This window comes from Muscardinus avellanarius, assembly GCF_963383645.1.
Source record: "Muscardinus avellanarius genome assembly, chromosome: 3".
In the NCBI taxonomy this organism is placed as follows: Eukaryota; Metazoa; Chordata; class Mammalia; order Rodentia; family Gliridae; genus Muscardinus; species Muscardinus avellanarius.
This window is the reverse complement of record NC_137788.1, coordinates 112,985,409-113,003,061: the sequence shown is the minus strand read 5'-3', so window position 1 is coordinate 113,003,061 and position 17,653 is coordinate 112,985,409. Positions and strand designations below refer to the sequence as shown.

The 17,653-nt window shown below is 51.2% G+C and overlaps 1 protein-coding gene across 1 annotated transcript in view; it reads right to left on the bottom strand.

Moving 5' to 3' along the window:
• The window catches only part of IQGAP3 (IQ motif containing GTPase activating protein 3), a gene marked incomplete at its 3' end in the record, with an annotated part of 47,725 nt that overhangs the window by 17,841 nt on the left and 12,231 nt on the right, over nt 1–17,653 (bottom strand). Inside the window, exons 10-22 of the mRNA XM_080693170.1 lie at nt 17,255–17,418; nt 15,888–15,975; nt 11,627–11,790; nt 9,891–10,048; nt 7,819–7,940; nt 7,551–7,714; nt 6,190–6,280; nt 4,800–4,967; nt 4,571–4,710; nt 4,302–4,472; nt 1,672–1,755; nt 202–273; nt 50–119 (exon numbers count right to left, since the gene is read on the bottom strand). Coding sequence (XP_080549296.1) covers nt 50–119; nt 202–273; nt 1,672–1,755; nt 4,302–4,472; nt 4,571–4,710; nt 4,800–4,967; nt 6,190–6,280; nt 7,551–7,714; nt 7,819–7,940; nt 9,891–10,048; nt 11,627–11,790; nt 15,888–15,975; nt 17,255–17,418 — 1,656 coding nt within the window. The remainder of the gene's footprint in view (nt 1–49; nt 120–201; nt 274–1,671; nt 1,756–4,301; nt 4,473–4,570; nt 4,711–4,799; nt 4,968–6,189; nt 6,281–7,550; nt 7,715–7,818; nt 7,941–9,890; nt 10,049–11,626; nt 11,791–15,887; nt 15,976–17,254; nt 17,419–17,653) is intronic.

Below are 17,653 nucleotides of genomic sequence, written 5' to 3'. Positions count from 1 at the left end.
CACCAGCAGATGGGGTGGGCCAGCGGGCGGGGGGGGGCAGACAGCTTACCTAACATCCTGTAATCACCCCGGGCTTTCCTGGCTCGGAAGAATGCCTGGATCTTCACGACAGAGCCAACCTGCCATGAACACAGATGGTGACGGGGTAGCTGGTCACATGGCCAAGGCCGGGTGCGGGGCGCAGAGCAGGGTCACACTCACATTCTTCTGGAAGTAGCGCAGGCGCCTCAGGTACCGTCTTCGAGCTGACCACATCCGGGCCCAGGCCTGGATCTGGGAGGAGAGACACTGCCTTAGGGCCAGCACCAGAGGTCACTGGAGGTGAGGGGACTACAGAATTGCTCTGAAGGCCCCTCAAGAGACAGCAACGACAGAGCGTGGTGGTGCACCATTGTACTCCCAGTATTTGGGAGGCTGAGACAGGAGGATCGCTGTTCGTGGACAGCCTCAGCTACTTAGTGAGGCCCTTTACAACTCAGTAAGACCCTGTTTCAAAATAAAGAATAGATCCTGGCTTCGCAGGCCCCGGCAACAGCCTCGCTGCTCAGCCTGTGAGGCCAGGATCGGAACCTGCCATGCGGCAAGGTCAGTGCCAGGGCCTGTGAGGCTGGGTCCCTGCAATCGCGCGGTCAGGCAGCACTTGAAGCTGCCGCTGCCTCACCCCATCTCTCAGCAGATCTCCAGATCCAAGTGACCTCTATTAGAAAACTGAGTGTGAGTGGATCATCTCGTCAAAGTCGCTCACCTTCTGGCTGTCATGATTTCAGCAAATGGAAAATAGTGTGGAAAATAAAAGTAGGACTTCGAGGAAGAGATTAACTGTAATTGATCGGGTGTGGAGAAGTTGAAACTCTAAAACATTATTGGTGGGATTGCAAATTAATGTAACCACTTTGAAAAACAGCATGGAAGAGCCTCAGAAGAATGAAAACGAACTTACCATGTGACCCAGCAACGCCACCTCTGGGTATCTACCCAAAAGAATGAAAACCAAACGGCCAAACCAATGCACGAGTATCTGTGCTCATAGCCGCACAATTCATCATTGCCAAACTGTGGGACCAGCCAAGATGTCCATCAACAGCTGAGTGGATTATAAAACTATGGGATATGTACACAATGGAATTATACCCAGCCATAAAGGAGAGCAAAATTATGGCATCTACAGGAAAATGTCACAAAAAATAAGGAATCAGATGCTTCCCCTAATATGCAAAAACAAGGGAGAAACGGGTAATAGGAGGAACTCTAGTTGAAGAAGGGGCCCTACAGTGGAGCAATTAAGGTGACCTATCTAAGGGGATGGGGGGGTTGGAAACTCTTCAAAGCACATGATGTACTAAAACAAACCTATCAAAGTCAATCACTAAATCAAGCATGGGATCGAGGGAGGGGGAGGGAATGGGATGGGGACTGGATAGAGGCTAATTGGGATACATGTGTACATGTATATCTCCACAAGTTTTTTATTCCATTAAGATGTTTGACTACAATGCACCAATAAAAATATATTTAAAAAATAAAGAAAGAACAGAAAAATTGGGCTGGGGATGTTGCTCAGAGGTAGAATGCCCCTGGGTTCCACCCACAGTATAAAAAAAAAAAAAATGTAAGAATAAAAAAATCAAAAATAAATAAGAGATAGCAATCCACCCAAACTGCCACAGCTACCTTGATTATGGCATCCAGGTTTGCTTTAAAGTACTGCAGCCGCTCCAGGTAAACCCTCCGCTGTCTATAACCCCGCCAGTGAGCCTGTGGAGCACGAAGATAGAAAAGTTAATGCTAGCAGGTCCCCTGGGGCCTTAGAAATAGCTTTGTCCGTGTGTGTGTGTGTGTGTGTGTGTGTGTGTGTGTGTGTGTGTGTGGTACTGGAGATGGAGCCCAGGGGCCTTCTACCTCAGGGTTACACCCCTGACCTATTTTATATTTGAAAATAGGGTCTAAGTTATGAAGGGCCTCCCTAAGTAGCTGAGACTGGCTACGAACCTGCACGATCCTCCTATCTCAGCCTCCCAAGTACTGGTATTACCAGCGTGCGCCACCATGCCCGGCTCCAGACCTGTTTTTTATTCTTTATTTTGAAACAAGGTCTCACTGAATTGCAAAGGGCCTAAGTGTAGCTGAGGCTGTCTCCGAACTGCAATCCTCCTGTCTCAGCCTCCCAAATGCTGGGATTACAAGCGTGCGCCACCACGCCTGGCTGAGAAGCACTTATTAAACAGGGCAGCTCTGTACCGCCAGCATCTCCATGAGGCTGTCAGGTCGCAGCAACCTGGGAGGCTCCCATCACTCCTGGCCTGCACAGGGCCCCTGCCATCTTCCCGGCTGGCCCCAGTCCCCTGTTACCATGGGCAACCTCAGAGGGGGACTGCGTGCAGGCTGGGGAACGAGGTGAAGGGGCCGGTTCCCAAGAACAGGCAGAGGACTCTCCTCTCTCTAGGGACAGTTCACCCACTCCCGTCCAGCCACTGTGTCCTCCCCGTGACCATCAAGCCAAGACATCCTCTCGGTGCCCGGCCACATCCTGCTTCACTCTGAACAGTGCCAGGCACTACCTAAACTTTCCATTCTAAAGACTGGACCCAGGGCATGCTGATTCTGAGTTATAACCCCGGGCTATTTATCTATTTACTTATTCTGGTACTGGGGATTGAACCCAGGGCATTCTAACTGAGTTACTACTCCAGCCCTATTTTATTTTTGCTTTGAAATAGGTCTTGCAGGTTGATGAGAATCTCACTACTTGCAGAGGGTGTCCTCAAATCAGTGATCTTCCTGTCTTGACCTCCCTGGTACTGGGATTACAGGCATGTGCCACCACGCCAGCTCCTTTTTATTTTTATTTTATTTTAATTTTTAAATTTTTTTTTGGTGGCACAGGGGGTGGAACCCAGAGGCTTTCTACCTCCGGGCTATACTCCCAGACCTATTTTATATTTTATTAGAAACAGGGTCTCACTAAGTTGCTGAGAGCCTCAGTAAGTAGCTGAGGCTGGCTTCGAACCTGTGCGATCCTCCTGTCTCAGCCTCCCAGGCACGGGGATTACAAGCGTGCGCCACCACGCCTGGCTTATTTTTATTTTTTTGAAATAGGGTCTTGCTAAATTGTCCAAGATGGCCTCAAACTTGTGATTCTCCTGTCTCAGCCTCCCAAGTACTGGGATTCCTGTACTTTAGAAATTACCTCACTGAACCCTTGCAACAACCCCAGTCCCTATTTTTCCAAGGAGTAAACTGAGGCAGAGTATTGCAAGGTCTGCAGCTGACAGGTGGCAGAGCTGTACTTTATACCTTGACTGTCAGCTCCAGTCTGGGCTTCTCACCAAGGACTATGTCAGCCCTCCTCAGTAGAGGAAGGGGGCTGTCTGCACTCAGGTAGCCCTGGCCTGAACCTCCAGCAGCCAGAGTCACCACCTGCATCCTTTTTCCCCCTTTTTTAGCAGTACTGGGGATGGAACTCAGGGGCATTCTACCTCTGAGCTATACTCCACCGCCCTAATTTTATTCTTTCTTTCTTTCTTTCTTTCTTTATTATTATTATTATTATTTTTTTTTGGTGGTACTGGGGTTCCTGGAAGCCCTTCTACCTTGGGGCTACACTCCCAGACCTATTTTTACATTTTCATTTTGGAAACAGGGTCTCCTAAGCCAGCGCACGGCTGGCTTCGAACCTGCACGATCCTCCTGTCTCTGTCTCCCAAGCGCGGGGATTACAAGCGTGCGCCACCACGCCTGGCATTTTTTTTTTTTTTTTGGTGGTACTGGGGTTCCTGGAAGCCCTTCTTCCTCTGGGCTACACTCCCAGTCCTATTTTATATTTTTGAAACAGGGTCTCTTACGCCAGCATGGCTGGCTTCGAACCTGCGCGATCCTCCTGTCTCCGCCTCCCAAGCACGGGAATTACAAGCATGCGCCACCACGCCCACCTATTCTTTATTTTGAAACAGGGTCTCACTGAGTTGCAAAGGGGCCTCACTAAGTAGCTGAGGCTGACTTCAAACCTAGATCCTCCTGTTTCAGCCTCCCAAATGCTGGGATTACAAGTGTGCGTCACCATGCCCAGCTAGAACCACCTGGATTTTTTTTTTTTTTTTTTTTTTTTTTTTTTGGTGGTACTGGGGTTCCTGGAATCCCTTCTACCTCCGGGCTATGCTCCCAGACCTATTTTTATACTTTTTTATTTGAATGGATTTTTTTTTTTGTCTTTTTTTTTTTTTGGAACTGGGGATCGAACCCAGAGCACCACACTTGCAAAGCAAGCGCTTTGCCACTGAGCTACATCCCAGGCCCTGTACCACCTGGATTTTGATGGCCGCTGGGAGCCGGGTCCTCAGAAGGTGCCAGCGCTCAGCAAACTCCTGGCGAGTGAGGAAGCCGCGGAGGCGGGCCTGGAGCCGGATGACGAAGTCAACGTTGGCCTTCCAAAGCTGTCGGCGGTCGTGGGCAGCGGTGACCTTGGTGACGGCTGACTGGTGGTAGGAGAGGGAGCCAGGGGCCCTCTGGTGGGTGGGTCTCTCCTGCAGGCTCCCCTCACCCAACATCCCCACCTGGCAAGAGCCCTGCAAACCTGGATCTCCTCCCGAGTCAGGTGGGAGGTGTTGAGGTGGCAGCTGGGTGGCCTCTCCCAGGTCCCCTGGAATGTCTGCAGATGGAAGTAGTAGCTGGTTCCATCCTTCATGTTATGTTGAACCCAGAAAGCCGTGGCCCCTGCGCAGAAAGCAAAGCAGAAGAGATTCCAAAGAGGCGGCAGGTACTCAGGCGGGCAGAGAAGATGACGGTCAGGCGGGGGCCATTACCTGGACGCCGCTTCTTTGCCACAGCCCCTTCCAGGGCACGCTGGTAGCCCTCGGCACAGTCAGGAAGGACCCCGCAGAGGGCCACAGTGGGGTTCCGCAGCACCCGCTCTGTTTGGGCTGCTTTGCCCTCCTTGATGGCCTGGTTAATGGCAGCCACGCCAAGGGCCACTGCCAGGGGTGGAAGGAGACAGCAGTCAGCCCTCCCCGAGACCCTGCCCTGTGCCCTGTCCCGTCCAAGGGACAGGATTCAGAGGAACACAAATTCACTGTCTGACAGCAGCAGCGGCAGCTAGACCAGAGGTGGGAGTGGTGGACAGGAGGCAGTGGCAGCTGGACCAGAGGTGGGGGTGGTGAACGGGAGGCTCCCACTGAAGCCAGGGATAAAGAGCAGGATGCGGTACCCTCGTGCAAGGTCCGTGGGAACCGATCCCACCTCTCCTCCCCACACTCCTGCCGACCCTTCTCCCACCCGAGATAGAACCTTCTCTTGCCAGAGTTAACTGCTGGAACCCAAACTCAAGCTTCCGGCGGAAGGATGGCTCTTTGGCCAGCACGTGACCACACCCTCACGTTGCAGGGAGAGAGCCCACAGAGAGTGACAGTGGACTCTGAGTTCTCAGCCTGCCCGCTGACCTCCAGGAAGCCCACCTGTGTCTATGTGGTAGCCTTCCTGCTTTTTCCTTCTTCCTCCCTCCCTCCCTCTCTTCCTCCCTTCCTTCCTTCCTTTGGTACTGGGGATGGAACCCCAAGGCATTCTACCTCCAAACTACACCCCCAGCCTTATTTTTTTAATCTGTATTCTCTATTTTGAAACAGGGTCTCACTGAGTTGTAAAGGGCCTCAATAAGTAGCTGATGTTGGCATTGAACAGTGATCCTCCTGTCTCAGCCTCCTAAATGCTGGGATGACAAGTGTGTGCCACCACATCCAGCTTCTCCTTTTTATTTTTTATTTTTAATTAATTAATTAATTTATTTATTTATTTATTTATTTGGGTGGTACTGGGGTTCCTGGAAACTCTTCTACCTCCGGGCTACATTCCCAAACACCTATTTTTTTATATTTTTATTTGGAAACTGGGTCTCTTAAGCCAGCGAGGTTGGCTTCAAACTTGCATGTTCCTACTGTCTCCTCCTCTCAAGCGTGGGGATTACAAGCGTGCGCCACCATGCCTGGCTTAAACAGTGTCTTGCTAAGTTGCTGAGGCTGGCCTCAAACTTGTGATCCCCCTTTCTCGCCTCCCAAGTACTGGGATTACAGGCATGCACCACCGTGCCTAGCATACTCCTGCTCTGACTGTGATATTCTTCCCCACAGAGGTTGAAGGCGGGGCTGGGGATGCCAGGGCCCCACCCCCACCTCCCCTCCCAGTGCCCACTGGGCTGTGTACTTCTCTGGGCTGTGTCTGTGTCCTGGTTGGCTCTGGCCACGCCTTGGCGTATCTCCTCCAGCCACAGCACAGCTCCAGGGTCTCCTGTCACCTGGCAAATTAAGAGAGAGGAAGAAAAGACAAGACCCTGGGCTGGTCTCTCCAGGCTGGAGCCACACTGAAGGCAGACACTGGGGCCACAGGGATGACAATCTCCACCCTCCTCTTTTTTCTTTTGGTGGTACTAGGAATTGAACACAGATGCATTCTACCTCTGAGTTATATACACAACCCCTCCCCCTTCTTTTTAGCAGTACTGGGGATTGAACCAGGGCCATTCTACCTCTGAGTCATACCCCCCCTTTTTTTGTAGGTCTGGGGATGGAACCCAGAGGCATTTAACTTCCAAGCTACATCCACTGCCCTATTTTTTTATTCTTTATTTTGAAACAGGGTCTCACTAAGTAGCTGAGGCTGTCCACGTACCGCGATCCTCCAGTCTCAGCCTCCCAAATGCTGGGATTATAAGAGTGCGCCACCACGCCTGGCTTACCCCCTAATTTATTTATTTATTTATTTATTTATTTATTTATTTATTTATTTATTTATTTATTTTATTTATGTACTAGGGATGGAACCCAGGGGCACTCTACCTTCAAGCTACCCCCCCAGCCCTATTTTACTTTATTTTTTGCGGTACTGGGGATAAAGCCCAGGGGCATTCTACCTCCGAGCTCCACTCCCAGCCCTAGTTTTTTATTCTTTATTTTGAAACAGGGTCTCACTGAGTTGCAGAGGGCCTCACTAAGTAGCTGAGGCTGTCACAAACTGAGATCCTCCTATCTCAGCCTCCCGAATGCTGGGATTACAAGTGTGCGCCACCACGCCCGGCTTCTCTTCTCCCTTCTTGCCCTGCACTCCTTGACCTCGTGAGGGAGTAGGGGATGACACAGGGCCGATGACACAGGGCCATGGGTCAATATGGCCTGCGCCTGCCCTGTCAGCTGGAGGGTGGCCCCGACTCTACTCCCTCTCTGGCAGATGCACTTTGAAGCCCCATCGTCAGCTCACTTGATGTTCACCCTCATTCTGGGGGGCACAGAGAGGCAGGGGATGCACTTTTTTTTTTTTTTTTTGGTGGTACTGGGGTTCCTAGAAACCTTCTACCTCCGGGTTACACTCCCAGACCTGTTCATATATATATATATAATTTTTTTTTTTTATCACAGAGCTCAGAGACATCAAGGAATTTGTTCAAGGTCAAGTGGTCACGAAGCATCAGAGCAGGGAGCCAGCCCAGGTTCTGTGTCCCAGGCCCAGACAATGGTGGCCACGCTGCTGCCCTGGTGACCCTCACCTGGCTGCAAAGTGGCTAACCTTACCTGGGCCTTCTGCCTTTTGGCTGCCATGAGGAGGAGGTGGTACCGAGGAGCCACGGGAAGGCTGACATCTTCCAGACCAGCCGCAGGAAGCAGCAGGGCAGACAGAGTCTTCTCACAGCTGCCCTGGTCCAGAGCCTCATTGATGAGGCTGACTGCGAGGACCTCTGAGGAAGAGAGATGTGGGTGGGCAGGGCCATGGGCGTACGGCCAAGGGAAGGGGCTGCCTGGGCAGGGCCACCACCCCCTGCCCGGACTGCCCTGTACTCACGATCCGTCTCTTCCTGGACCTGGGCGTTGACCTGGCCGACAGCGGCCTGCAGGTCGTTCCAGCTTAGGAAGGCCCCATCCTCACCACGCGCCTGCCGCAGCTTCACCAGGGCCTCAAAGTAACTGGCGCAGGGCAGAAGAGCCAGGTGAGCAGCCGGGCAGCGCCAGCCCAACTCCGGCAAGTCCGTGCCAGCTCGGCACATGGGCCCAGGGCAGCGCGCCCTCTGGGTTCTCTTCCCCGTCACGGGCCGTGGCACCTTCCTGATCTCTGAACAGGAGTGTGCACCCCGCACAAGAGCCAGAACGAGCCCTCTAAAGTGGGCCATACCGTGGCTTCCTTCCTGCTCAGTGTAAGAGCCAGAGGCCCTCACAGTCTGGCCTCTGCTACTCCATGGTTGTCTCCTACTCCGCTCCCTGCTGAGTGCCACTTCCTGGTGTTCTTTGCTGTGTGTGTGTGTATATACACATGCGCACAGGATATCTGGAATTGAACCCAGGGTGTTCTACCTCCGAGTCACATCCCCAGCCCTTGTTATTTTGAAACAGAATCTTGCTAATTTGCTGAGGACCTCGCTAAATTGCTGAGGCTGGCCCCAACCCTGCCATCCTCCTGTCTCAGCCTCCCAGATACTGGGATCACAGGCAGATGCCGCCACTCTTGGCTTCTTTGCTTTATGTATTTTGTAGTGCTGGGGATGGAACTCGGGGCCCTGCACGTACCACTGAACCATGCCCCAGCCCTTCCTGGAGTCCTTTGAATGCACCCAGCACACTGCTTCTCAGGCCTCTGCCTCATGGTGACCACTTGGGCCCACTGGCTCTCTCTCCAGGACCCCGTTATCCAAGAGGCCATCTGTAACCATGTATGAACAGAAAAACCATCGTGTTCCCCCTTTACCCCTTTTTCCCTATTTCATTTTGCATAAATGTCCGTCTAAGCTGGGCGTGGTGGCGCACGCTTGTAATCCCCGCACTTGGGAGGCTGAGACAGGAGGATCACACAGGTTCGAAGCCAGCCTCAGCTACTTAGTGAGGCTCTCAACAACCTAGTGAGACCCTGTTTCCAAATAAAATATAAAATAGGTCTGGGAGTATAGCCCAGAGGTTAAGCCTCTGGGTTCCACTCCAGTACCACCAAAAAAAAAAAAAAAAAAAGTCCATCTAATTCCGGTCCCCTCTCTGCACCTGTAGGCTTGATGAGAGCAGGAATGTTCTTTTTTTTGTGTGTGGTACTAGGGATGGAACCCAGTGGCTTTCTCCCTTCGGGCTACACTCCAGACCTATTTTCTATTTTATTTGGAAACAGGATCTCACTAAGTTGTTGAGAGCCTCACTCAGTAGCTGAGGCTGGCTTCGAACCTGTGTGATCCTCCCGTCTCAGCCTCCCAAATGCTGGGATTACAAGTGTGCGCCACCACGCCCGGCCTCAGGAATGTGCTTTGAATAGTACCTGGCAACTTCGACAGGGACTCTTCTTTTTTTGCAGTACTGGGGAATGAACCTAGGGGTATTATACCTCTGAGCTACACCCCAACCCTATTTTTTTTTTTTTTTTTTTTTGGTGGCACTGGGGTCCCTGGAAGCCCTTTTACTCCGGGCTACACTCCCAGACCTATTTTTATATTTTTATTTGGAAACAGGGTCTCCTAAGCCAGCGCTCGTGGCTGGCTTCGAACCTGCGCGATCCTCCTGTCTCTGCCTCCCAAGCGTGGGGATTACAAGCGTGCGCCACCACGCCCAGCAACTATTTTTTATTTTGAAACAGGGTCCCACTGAATTGCAGAGGCTGTCCGTGAACCGTCATCCTCCCGTCTCAGCCTCCCAAATGCTAGGATTACAAGCGTGCACCACCAGGCCTGGCTTGGGCAGGGACTATTGCTGCCCAATGAATCAATGGAGGAAAGGGGGATGACTATGATCCACCCCCTCTGGGGTTAGAAACTCAGGCCAATGTATCAAGAGCAGGCTTGGGCCCCGGAACGACACAGCACGCTCAAGGCTAGTTCTAAGCAGTAGGGCCGTGAATCTTGGCCACGTTCCCCACCCCCAAGCACATGGCTGAACCTTTCTCACCGCTGGGCGTTTTCTCCTTCCACCTCGGCCAGGCCCGCGGCAGGGCTCACCAGGCTGCTCCAGAAGCCACGTGCATCCCTGGCCTCCAGGGCCCGGTTAATCAGCACCACGGCTGAGAGCATCTCCACAGCCACAAAGAGCTCCTCCTGGCCAAGTTCCTGCGGATGAAGGGAGGGTGGTTCCCAAGGGGGCTGGAGGAGGCAGCTGCCAGCCTGCCTGGGGTTTCCAGGCCCCCAGTCCTGTCCCTAAGCCCCAGGGACAGATTCATTCACTAACATAACACTCAACACACAGGAATGCTGACTGTGTGCAATTACAGGTACTCCACGCACAGCATCATTTAATTTTCATAACAGGCCAATGAGGTAGGTACCACTAATAGCCCCATTTCACAGCCAAGCCCATAACTAATAGCGTAGATTACACCTAGCTACCCGATCTCAGATCCCACACTTGACTAGTGATGTCTGCCACCAACCTCTGGTCCCTACTTCGCATCAAGAACTGCACTAGAGCTGCCCGAGGTGGTGCACGCTTGGAACCCCAGCATTTGAGAGGCTGAAACAGGAGGATTGCGGGGTCACCGCCAGCTTCAGCTACTTTCTGAGGCCCTTCGCAACTTAATGAGACCTGGTTTCAAAATAAAGAATAAACAATAGGGCTGGGTGTGTAGCTCGGAGGCAGAATGCCCCTGGGTTCAAACTCTAGTATTAGACACACACATACACACACACACACACACACACACACACACACACACACAATTGGACTAGGCTGGCAGCCTGTGCAAGGCCCTGGGTTCAACTCCCGCTATGGCAAAAAAAAAAAAAAACACAAAAAAAAACAAACACCATACTAGCCCTGGGCACACAGAGACACAGACAACATGGGCACCTGCACTATGCACCGTATACCAAGAGGCCTCGGCTGCCACCCCCCGTTTTCCCGTACTAGAGATCAGACCCAGGGACATTCTACCTTTGAGCTACACCCCAGCCCTTTTTATTTTTTTTATCTTGAAACAGGGTCTAAGTTGCTGAGGCTAGCCTCAAACCTGTGATCCTCCTCTCTCAACCTCCCAATTACCGAGATACAGGTGTGTGTAACCACACCTGGGGCCCTACTTCCCTGCCTACTTCTTTTTTTCTCTCGTCTTCAAGTATCTGCTTATGCTACTCCCTGTCTGAAGCATCCTTCCTTTCTACAAATAAAATGTTGGGGTTTGTTTGTTTTTTGGTGTGGTGCTGGGGATTGAACTCAAGGACATTCTACCTCTAAGCTACACCCCCAAGCCCTATTTTTTTATTCTTTATTTTGAAACAGGGTCTCATTGACTTGCAGAGGGCCTCACTAAGTAGCTGAGGCTGGCCGGAACCGTGATCCTGTCTCAGCCTCCCAAATGCTGGGATTGCAAGCGTGCGCCACCACGCCCAGCTTAGAATACTGTGAATAACAACTATCTCCAAGCTACAGCCCCAGGACTTTTTATTTCTCATTTGAAGACAGGGTCTTGCTAAGTAGCTGAGGGCCACACTAAGTTGCTGAGGCTGGCTTTGAACCTGCAATGCTCCTGTCTCAGCCTCCCAGATTACAGGATTACAGATATATTACCAAGCCTGGCCGGCCAGGCTTCTTCTAAGGACATGTTGACTCAACCCTTACAACAACCCTACAAGATAAAGGTGCGACGAGTCCCTTTTTATATATGAAGAAACTGAGGGGCACAGGAGGCTCACCCCCTCCTGCTGCCGCTGGAGCACAGCCAGCTCCTGCTGGTACACGGCGGAGGCAAAGGGGTACACTGGAGGCAGCTGGGCGTCGGGGCTCATCAGCTCCTTCAAGGTGTCAGCCGCTACTCCCCTCAGGATGGCTCTGTTGATCCGCTGCACCGCCTGGAGCACTGCGGGGAGCACGAGAGACAGCACAGGCTGAGTGCTCCCTGCCATCCGTCTCCCTGGCAGCTGACTCTGCAGCGGGACCTCTGAGGGAAACGGCATGTGACTGCGCTGGAAAGCCATTTTCATCCGCTTATTTATTTATTTACTTACTTACTTATGGTGGTGCTGGGGACTGAACTCAGGGAAACTCAACCTCTGAGCTGTACTCTCGACCCTATTTTATTTTATTTCATTTTCACTACTGGGGATGGAACCCAGAGGCATTCTACCTCTGAGCTACATCCCCAGCCCTATCTATCTATTAATCTACCTATCTTTCTTTCTCTCTCTCTCTTTCTGGGTCTGGGATGGAACCCAGGGGTATTCGACCTCTGAGCTACACTCCCTGCCCTAATTTTTATTTATTTTGAAACAGAGTCTCACTAAGTTGCGGAGGGCCTCACTAAGTAGCTGAGGCTGGCCACAAACCTCGATCCTTTGGTCTCAGCCTCCCAAATGCTGGGATTACAAGCGTGCGCCACCACACCTGGCTTCCTTTTTTTTAATTAACTTTTTTTGCAGTACTGGGGATGAAACCCAGGGGCATTCTACCTCCGAGCTACACCCCCAGCCCTATTTTTTTGTTCTTTATTTTGAAACGGTCTCACTGAATTGCAAAGGGCCTTACTAAGTAGCCGAGGCTGTCCTCAAACCTGGTCTCCTGTCTCAGCCTCCCGAATGCTGGGATTACAAGTGTGCACAACCACACCCAGCCCATTTTATTCTCAATTTTATTGTTACTGTTTGTTTGTGTACTGGAGATGAAACTCAGGGTCATTCTACCTCTGAGCTACACTCCCAGCCCTATCTTATTACTTTATTTTGAAACAGGGCCTCACTAAGTTTCTGAGGCTGGCTATAAACCTACAATCCTCCTGTCTCAGTCTCCCAAGTACTGAGATTCTAGACATGGGCCTCTGTGCCCAGCCAGAAAGCCATTCTTCTAGGTTCAAAATGCTTTTCTAAATGTTCAGGAGGAAAAAGGGCTGGGTCACTTTAAGAAGAGGCTCTGTAGGAAGTGATTTGTCAGGGCTAGAAGTTGGAGTCTAGCTCAGCATGGAGCACGGTGGCTGTCATGGCAAAGATGAGTTTCTAAGGGGGTGAGGCCAAGATTGACAGGTGGCTACGGAGCAGAACTAAAATGAGGTAGTTAAGGGGCTCCAGGGACCAAATCCTGGTGACAGCACAGAGGAATAAGGAAGCAGCTTCAAAGCAGAGCCACTTGGCTTGCAGGTGGGGCTACGGTGCAGTCTTGGGTGTGTGAACTCCGGCGATGTGAGGGGCCCGGCGGAGGTGAACGCTGGCATCAAGGAGCACATGAGCTACTGGGGAGAAAGGCAGATTCAAAAATACTCAGTGCACAGTGCACAGCTGTCAGTGCCGGGAGAGGTGCCCCGCCCCAGGTGACAAGCTCCAGCGGGGCAGGGAGAGCGGCTCTCGCTGGGAGCGAGCAAGGGGCTGTCTCACAGGGGAGCCTGAGCTCCGCAGATCTTCATCTGCTTCTGACAGCTGAAAAGTGGGGGAAACGCAGCCCAGAGGACCAGAGGCTTGGTGAGGGAGGCCCTGGGGCCAACCCAGGAGGAGCAGGTCAGCTGGCTCGGCCGGCTGTGGAACGAGCAGAAAAGGGCCAGGGAGATGGGACCGAAGTGTAGGATAGATAGTGAAAAAACCCACGAGGATCCGAAGATGTTCAGCTGGGGAGATCGGACGAGATCTGCGCTGCAGACTCCTCAGAAGGAGCTCTGCCGAAAGGCACGTGGCTAGCCAGGATGGCGGGGGCTCCCCTGGCTGGCCTCTCAAGCCTGACAGACAAAGGGTCAGGGCTATTGAACAACCTCAAAACCAGGGTCAGGTCTGAGGGGAGCAATGGTTACAGGCCTCGTGTCCACAGGCCACTGTAGCGGGCCTGGCACTCTTAACTCTCTTCTCTCCCTCTTGGAGGGCGATGAAGACTAACTCACATTCTTCAAATAAAGAATTATAAGCCGGGTGTGGTGGCGCACGCTTGTAATCCCAGCATTTGGGACGGTGAGACAGGAGGATCGCGCCAGGTTCAAAGCCAGCCTCAGCTACTTAGTGAGGTGCTCAGCAACTCAGTGAGACCCTGTTTCAAAATAAAGAATAAAAAATAGGGCTGGGCATATAGCTTGGAGGTAGAAATGCCCCTGGGTTCCATCCCCAGTACCGCAAAAAAAAAAAAAAATCTATTTAGCCAGGTATGGTGGTACATGCCTGTTATCCCAGTACTTAGGATGCTGATAGGAGGATTGCAAGTTCAAGGTCAGCCTCAGCAACTTAGCAAGACTCTATTTTTTTTTGCTTTGGGTACTGGGGATGGAACCCAGGGCCTTTTTGCCTTGGACTACACCCCCAGACTTATTTTATATTTATATTTTATTTGGAAATAGGGTCTCACTACATTGCTGGCAACCTCATTAAGTTGCTGAGGCTGGCCACAAACCTGGGATCCTCCTGTCTCAGCCTCCTAAATACTAGGATTACAAGCATGTGCCACCACACCTGGCTGAGACCCTGTTTCAAAATAAAAAAGGGCTAGGGGTATAGCTCAGAGGTAGAAAACCCCTGAGCTCAACCCCAGTACCAAAAAAAGTAAAAATTGTTATATTTGAGCTGGGGTTGGTGTTGCACACCTGAAATTCCAGTACTTGAGAGGCTGAAACAGGAGGATCATAGGTTCAAGGCCAGCCTCACAACTTAGTGAGGCCCTCAGCAGTTTACCAAGACTGTGTTTCAAAAATAAAATAAAGAATCACGGGTTCCGGGACAGCCTGAGCAAGTAGTGAGATTCTCATCAACAGAGTGAGACTCTGTTTTTGAAATAAAAATAAATAAATAAAATAAAGCTGAGGGTGTGGCTCAGAGGTACAATGCCCCAAATTCAATCCCTAGGACCACAAAAGAAAATAATAATAATAAAAAATAAATAAAAGAGCACAATGGCACATATCTGTAATCTTAGTACTTGGGAGAATGAGACAGGAGGATCACAGAGACTCTCATCAACCTAGCAAGACCCTGTTTCAAAATAAAAATAAAATAGGGTTACGGGGTACAACTCAGTGGTAGAATGCCCCTGGATCAATCCCCAGTACTACACACAAAAATAAAATAAAATATAAAGATATATAAAAATAAGGGTGGGGTGTAGCTCAAAGGTAGAACACCTGTGGGGATTCAATCCCCAGTAATACACACACACACACACACACACACACACACACACACACACACATTAAATTTGCATATAATTTTTTTGTGTGTGTATTTCTGGGGATTGAACCCAGGGGCATTCTACCTCTGAGCTACACCCCCAGCCCTATTTTACTCTTATTTTAAACAAGGTCTGATTAGGTTACTGAGTCTCACTATTTGTTGAGGCTGTCCTCGAACCTGCAATCCTACTGCCTTAGCCTCCCAAGTACTGAGATGACAAGCCACTACACGCAGCTCAGCGTTTAATGTTTTTAAAGGAAATCAAGTTAACATGCTTTGTTCTCACCTGGGAAATGACTACATTTCAAAAGCCAAAAGAATTCAATTTCAAATACCGGGCATGGTGGTGCACACTTGTAATCCTAGCATTTTGGAGGCTGAGACGGGAGGATCATAGTTCACGGACAGCCTCAGCTACTTAGTGAGGCCCTTTGCAACTCAGTGAGACTCTATTTCAAAATTAAAAAAAAATAAAAAAAATGGGGCTGGGGTGTAGCTCAGAGGTAGAATGCCCTGGGTTCCATCCCCAGTACTGAAAAAAAAAAAAAAAAAAAAAATTACAGGGGAACTAACTGCCTGGAAGGAAACTGCAGCCAGGAGCTGGGCCCAGTGCAGCGGTTGACGGCAGTTCTGGGGCCTCGGTGAACTTATCTACAGTGTCCCATCAGGCAGTCAGGAGGGCGGCCGTTCATGAGGGAAGTCCCTTGCCTGGCGGAGAAGCACAGACACAGTTCATCTTGCCCAAGACAGAGTCAGCCAAGGTTGGGATGCTCTCCCAGGAGCCAGTGGGACACGCAGCTGCGGCCCAGGCCTGGACACGACTTACTGGCTTGTTCCTGGTCGCCCTTCACGTTGGCTGCAGCCACGGCGGCCTGGACCTCCTCTTTTTCTAGAAGCTCCACGAGGCCCAGTTCCTAGAAGAAGGGAGAGATGTAATAGAAGAAAGTCTTCCAGGGGCATGCTTTAGGGGTGCCGGGATGACCCCCAGGGCCGGCCAGCCTCCCAGCAAGTCCACCTCTGCCTTCTAGGCAGAATAACCTGGCCCAGCCAGCCCCATGAACCCATCTTTGTATGTGTCTGTGCACGAGGACGTGCGTGTGTTTCCTGGGACTGAGCCCGGAGCTCTGTGTGTACTAGGCAAGTGCTCTACCACTGAGCTACCATCTCGAATCCTTTTTAATTTCGATTTTTTTTTTTTTTTGAGTACTGGGGATTAAACTCAGAGGCATTCTACCTCTGAGCTACATCTCCAGCCCTATTTTATTTTGTATCTGGAAACAGGGTCTTGTTAAGTTACTGAGACCTTTGCTAAATTGCTGAGGCTGACTTTGAACCTGTGGCCCGCCTGTCTCAGTCTCCTAAATACTGGGATTATTAGGCGTGTGCCACCATGTCCAGCTTTAGCCCTCCCCTTTTTTTTGGTGGTGGTGGGGATTGAGCCCAGGGGCACTCTACCTCTGAGTTACACCCCCAGCCCTATTTTTTATTTTTATTGTTTATTATTTTTTATTTTTTGGTGGTTTTGGGGTGGAACCCAGGGGCTTTTCTACCTCCAGGCTATACTCCCAGACCTATTTTCTATTTTATTTGGAAACAAGGTCTCACTAAGTTGCTGAAAGCCTAAGTAGCTAGGCTGGCTTCGAACCTACACAATCCTCCTGTCTCAGCCTCCCAAGCGTGGGGATTACAAGTGTGCACCTCCACGCCCGACTTTTTATTTTGAAACAGGGTCTTACTACATTGCAGAGGGCCTAAGTAGCTGAGGCTGGAAGCAAACCTTGATCCTCCTGTCTCAGCCTCCCAAATGCCGGGATTACAAGCATGTGCCACCACGCCTGGCTTCTTTAACCTTTCTTACCCAGCAAGAATTTGAAATAACAGGAAAGACAACAGAAGCATAAACAGTGTCAGGGAGAAAGTGGAAGCATTGGAAACAAGATTACTCAGTTGGTGCTGGAATTCTGCTCGGGGTGTGGCACTGTCTACTGGACTGCCCGGCTTCCTTCCCAGACAATCTAGGGAGCCCCGAAGAGCAGAGTGAGGTCCATCTTATCTGCTAGGCTTTGGGGGGGGGGGTTACCATGTCAACCTATAGTGAGCACTTACTGAATACAAGGAACTGACCGTGGTGATGTATGGAAGGCCCCTCCCACCCTCGCCAGACACAGGAAGCGGCAGGTAAAGGAGCCTGACCTGCGCTTTCTGCTCTCGGTCTGAGCTCAGCTGTTCCAGGTACCAGTCAGCAAAGTCTCTTCTCACCCCGAGCAGGGCCAGGACAGGGTCTTGAAGGGCCTGCAGCAAGGCCTCCGGGCTCTGCCTTTCCAGGGCGTCGTCAATAACTTCTAGAGCCCCACGGACTGAAAAAGCACGAGATTCCATGACGGCTGGTGGCAGGAAGCCCACCCCTCGCAGTCCCCAGGCCAGCCCTCTTCCGCCTGCCCCCTGGGTTCCTGGGCCTATTTGATCCAGCCCTTCGGCTTGGTCCTCACAGCCTTTCCACCTTGCCACCCTCACCCCCCAAGGACGAAGTGACCCTAACGGACAAATGTCCACCCCTCTTGAGCCTTAAGCTGCCCTTTCCGCCCTGGCCTC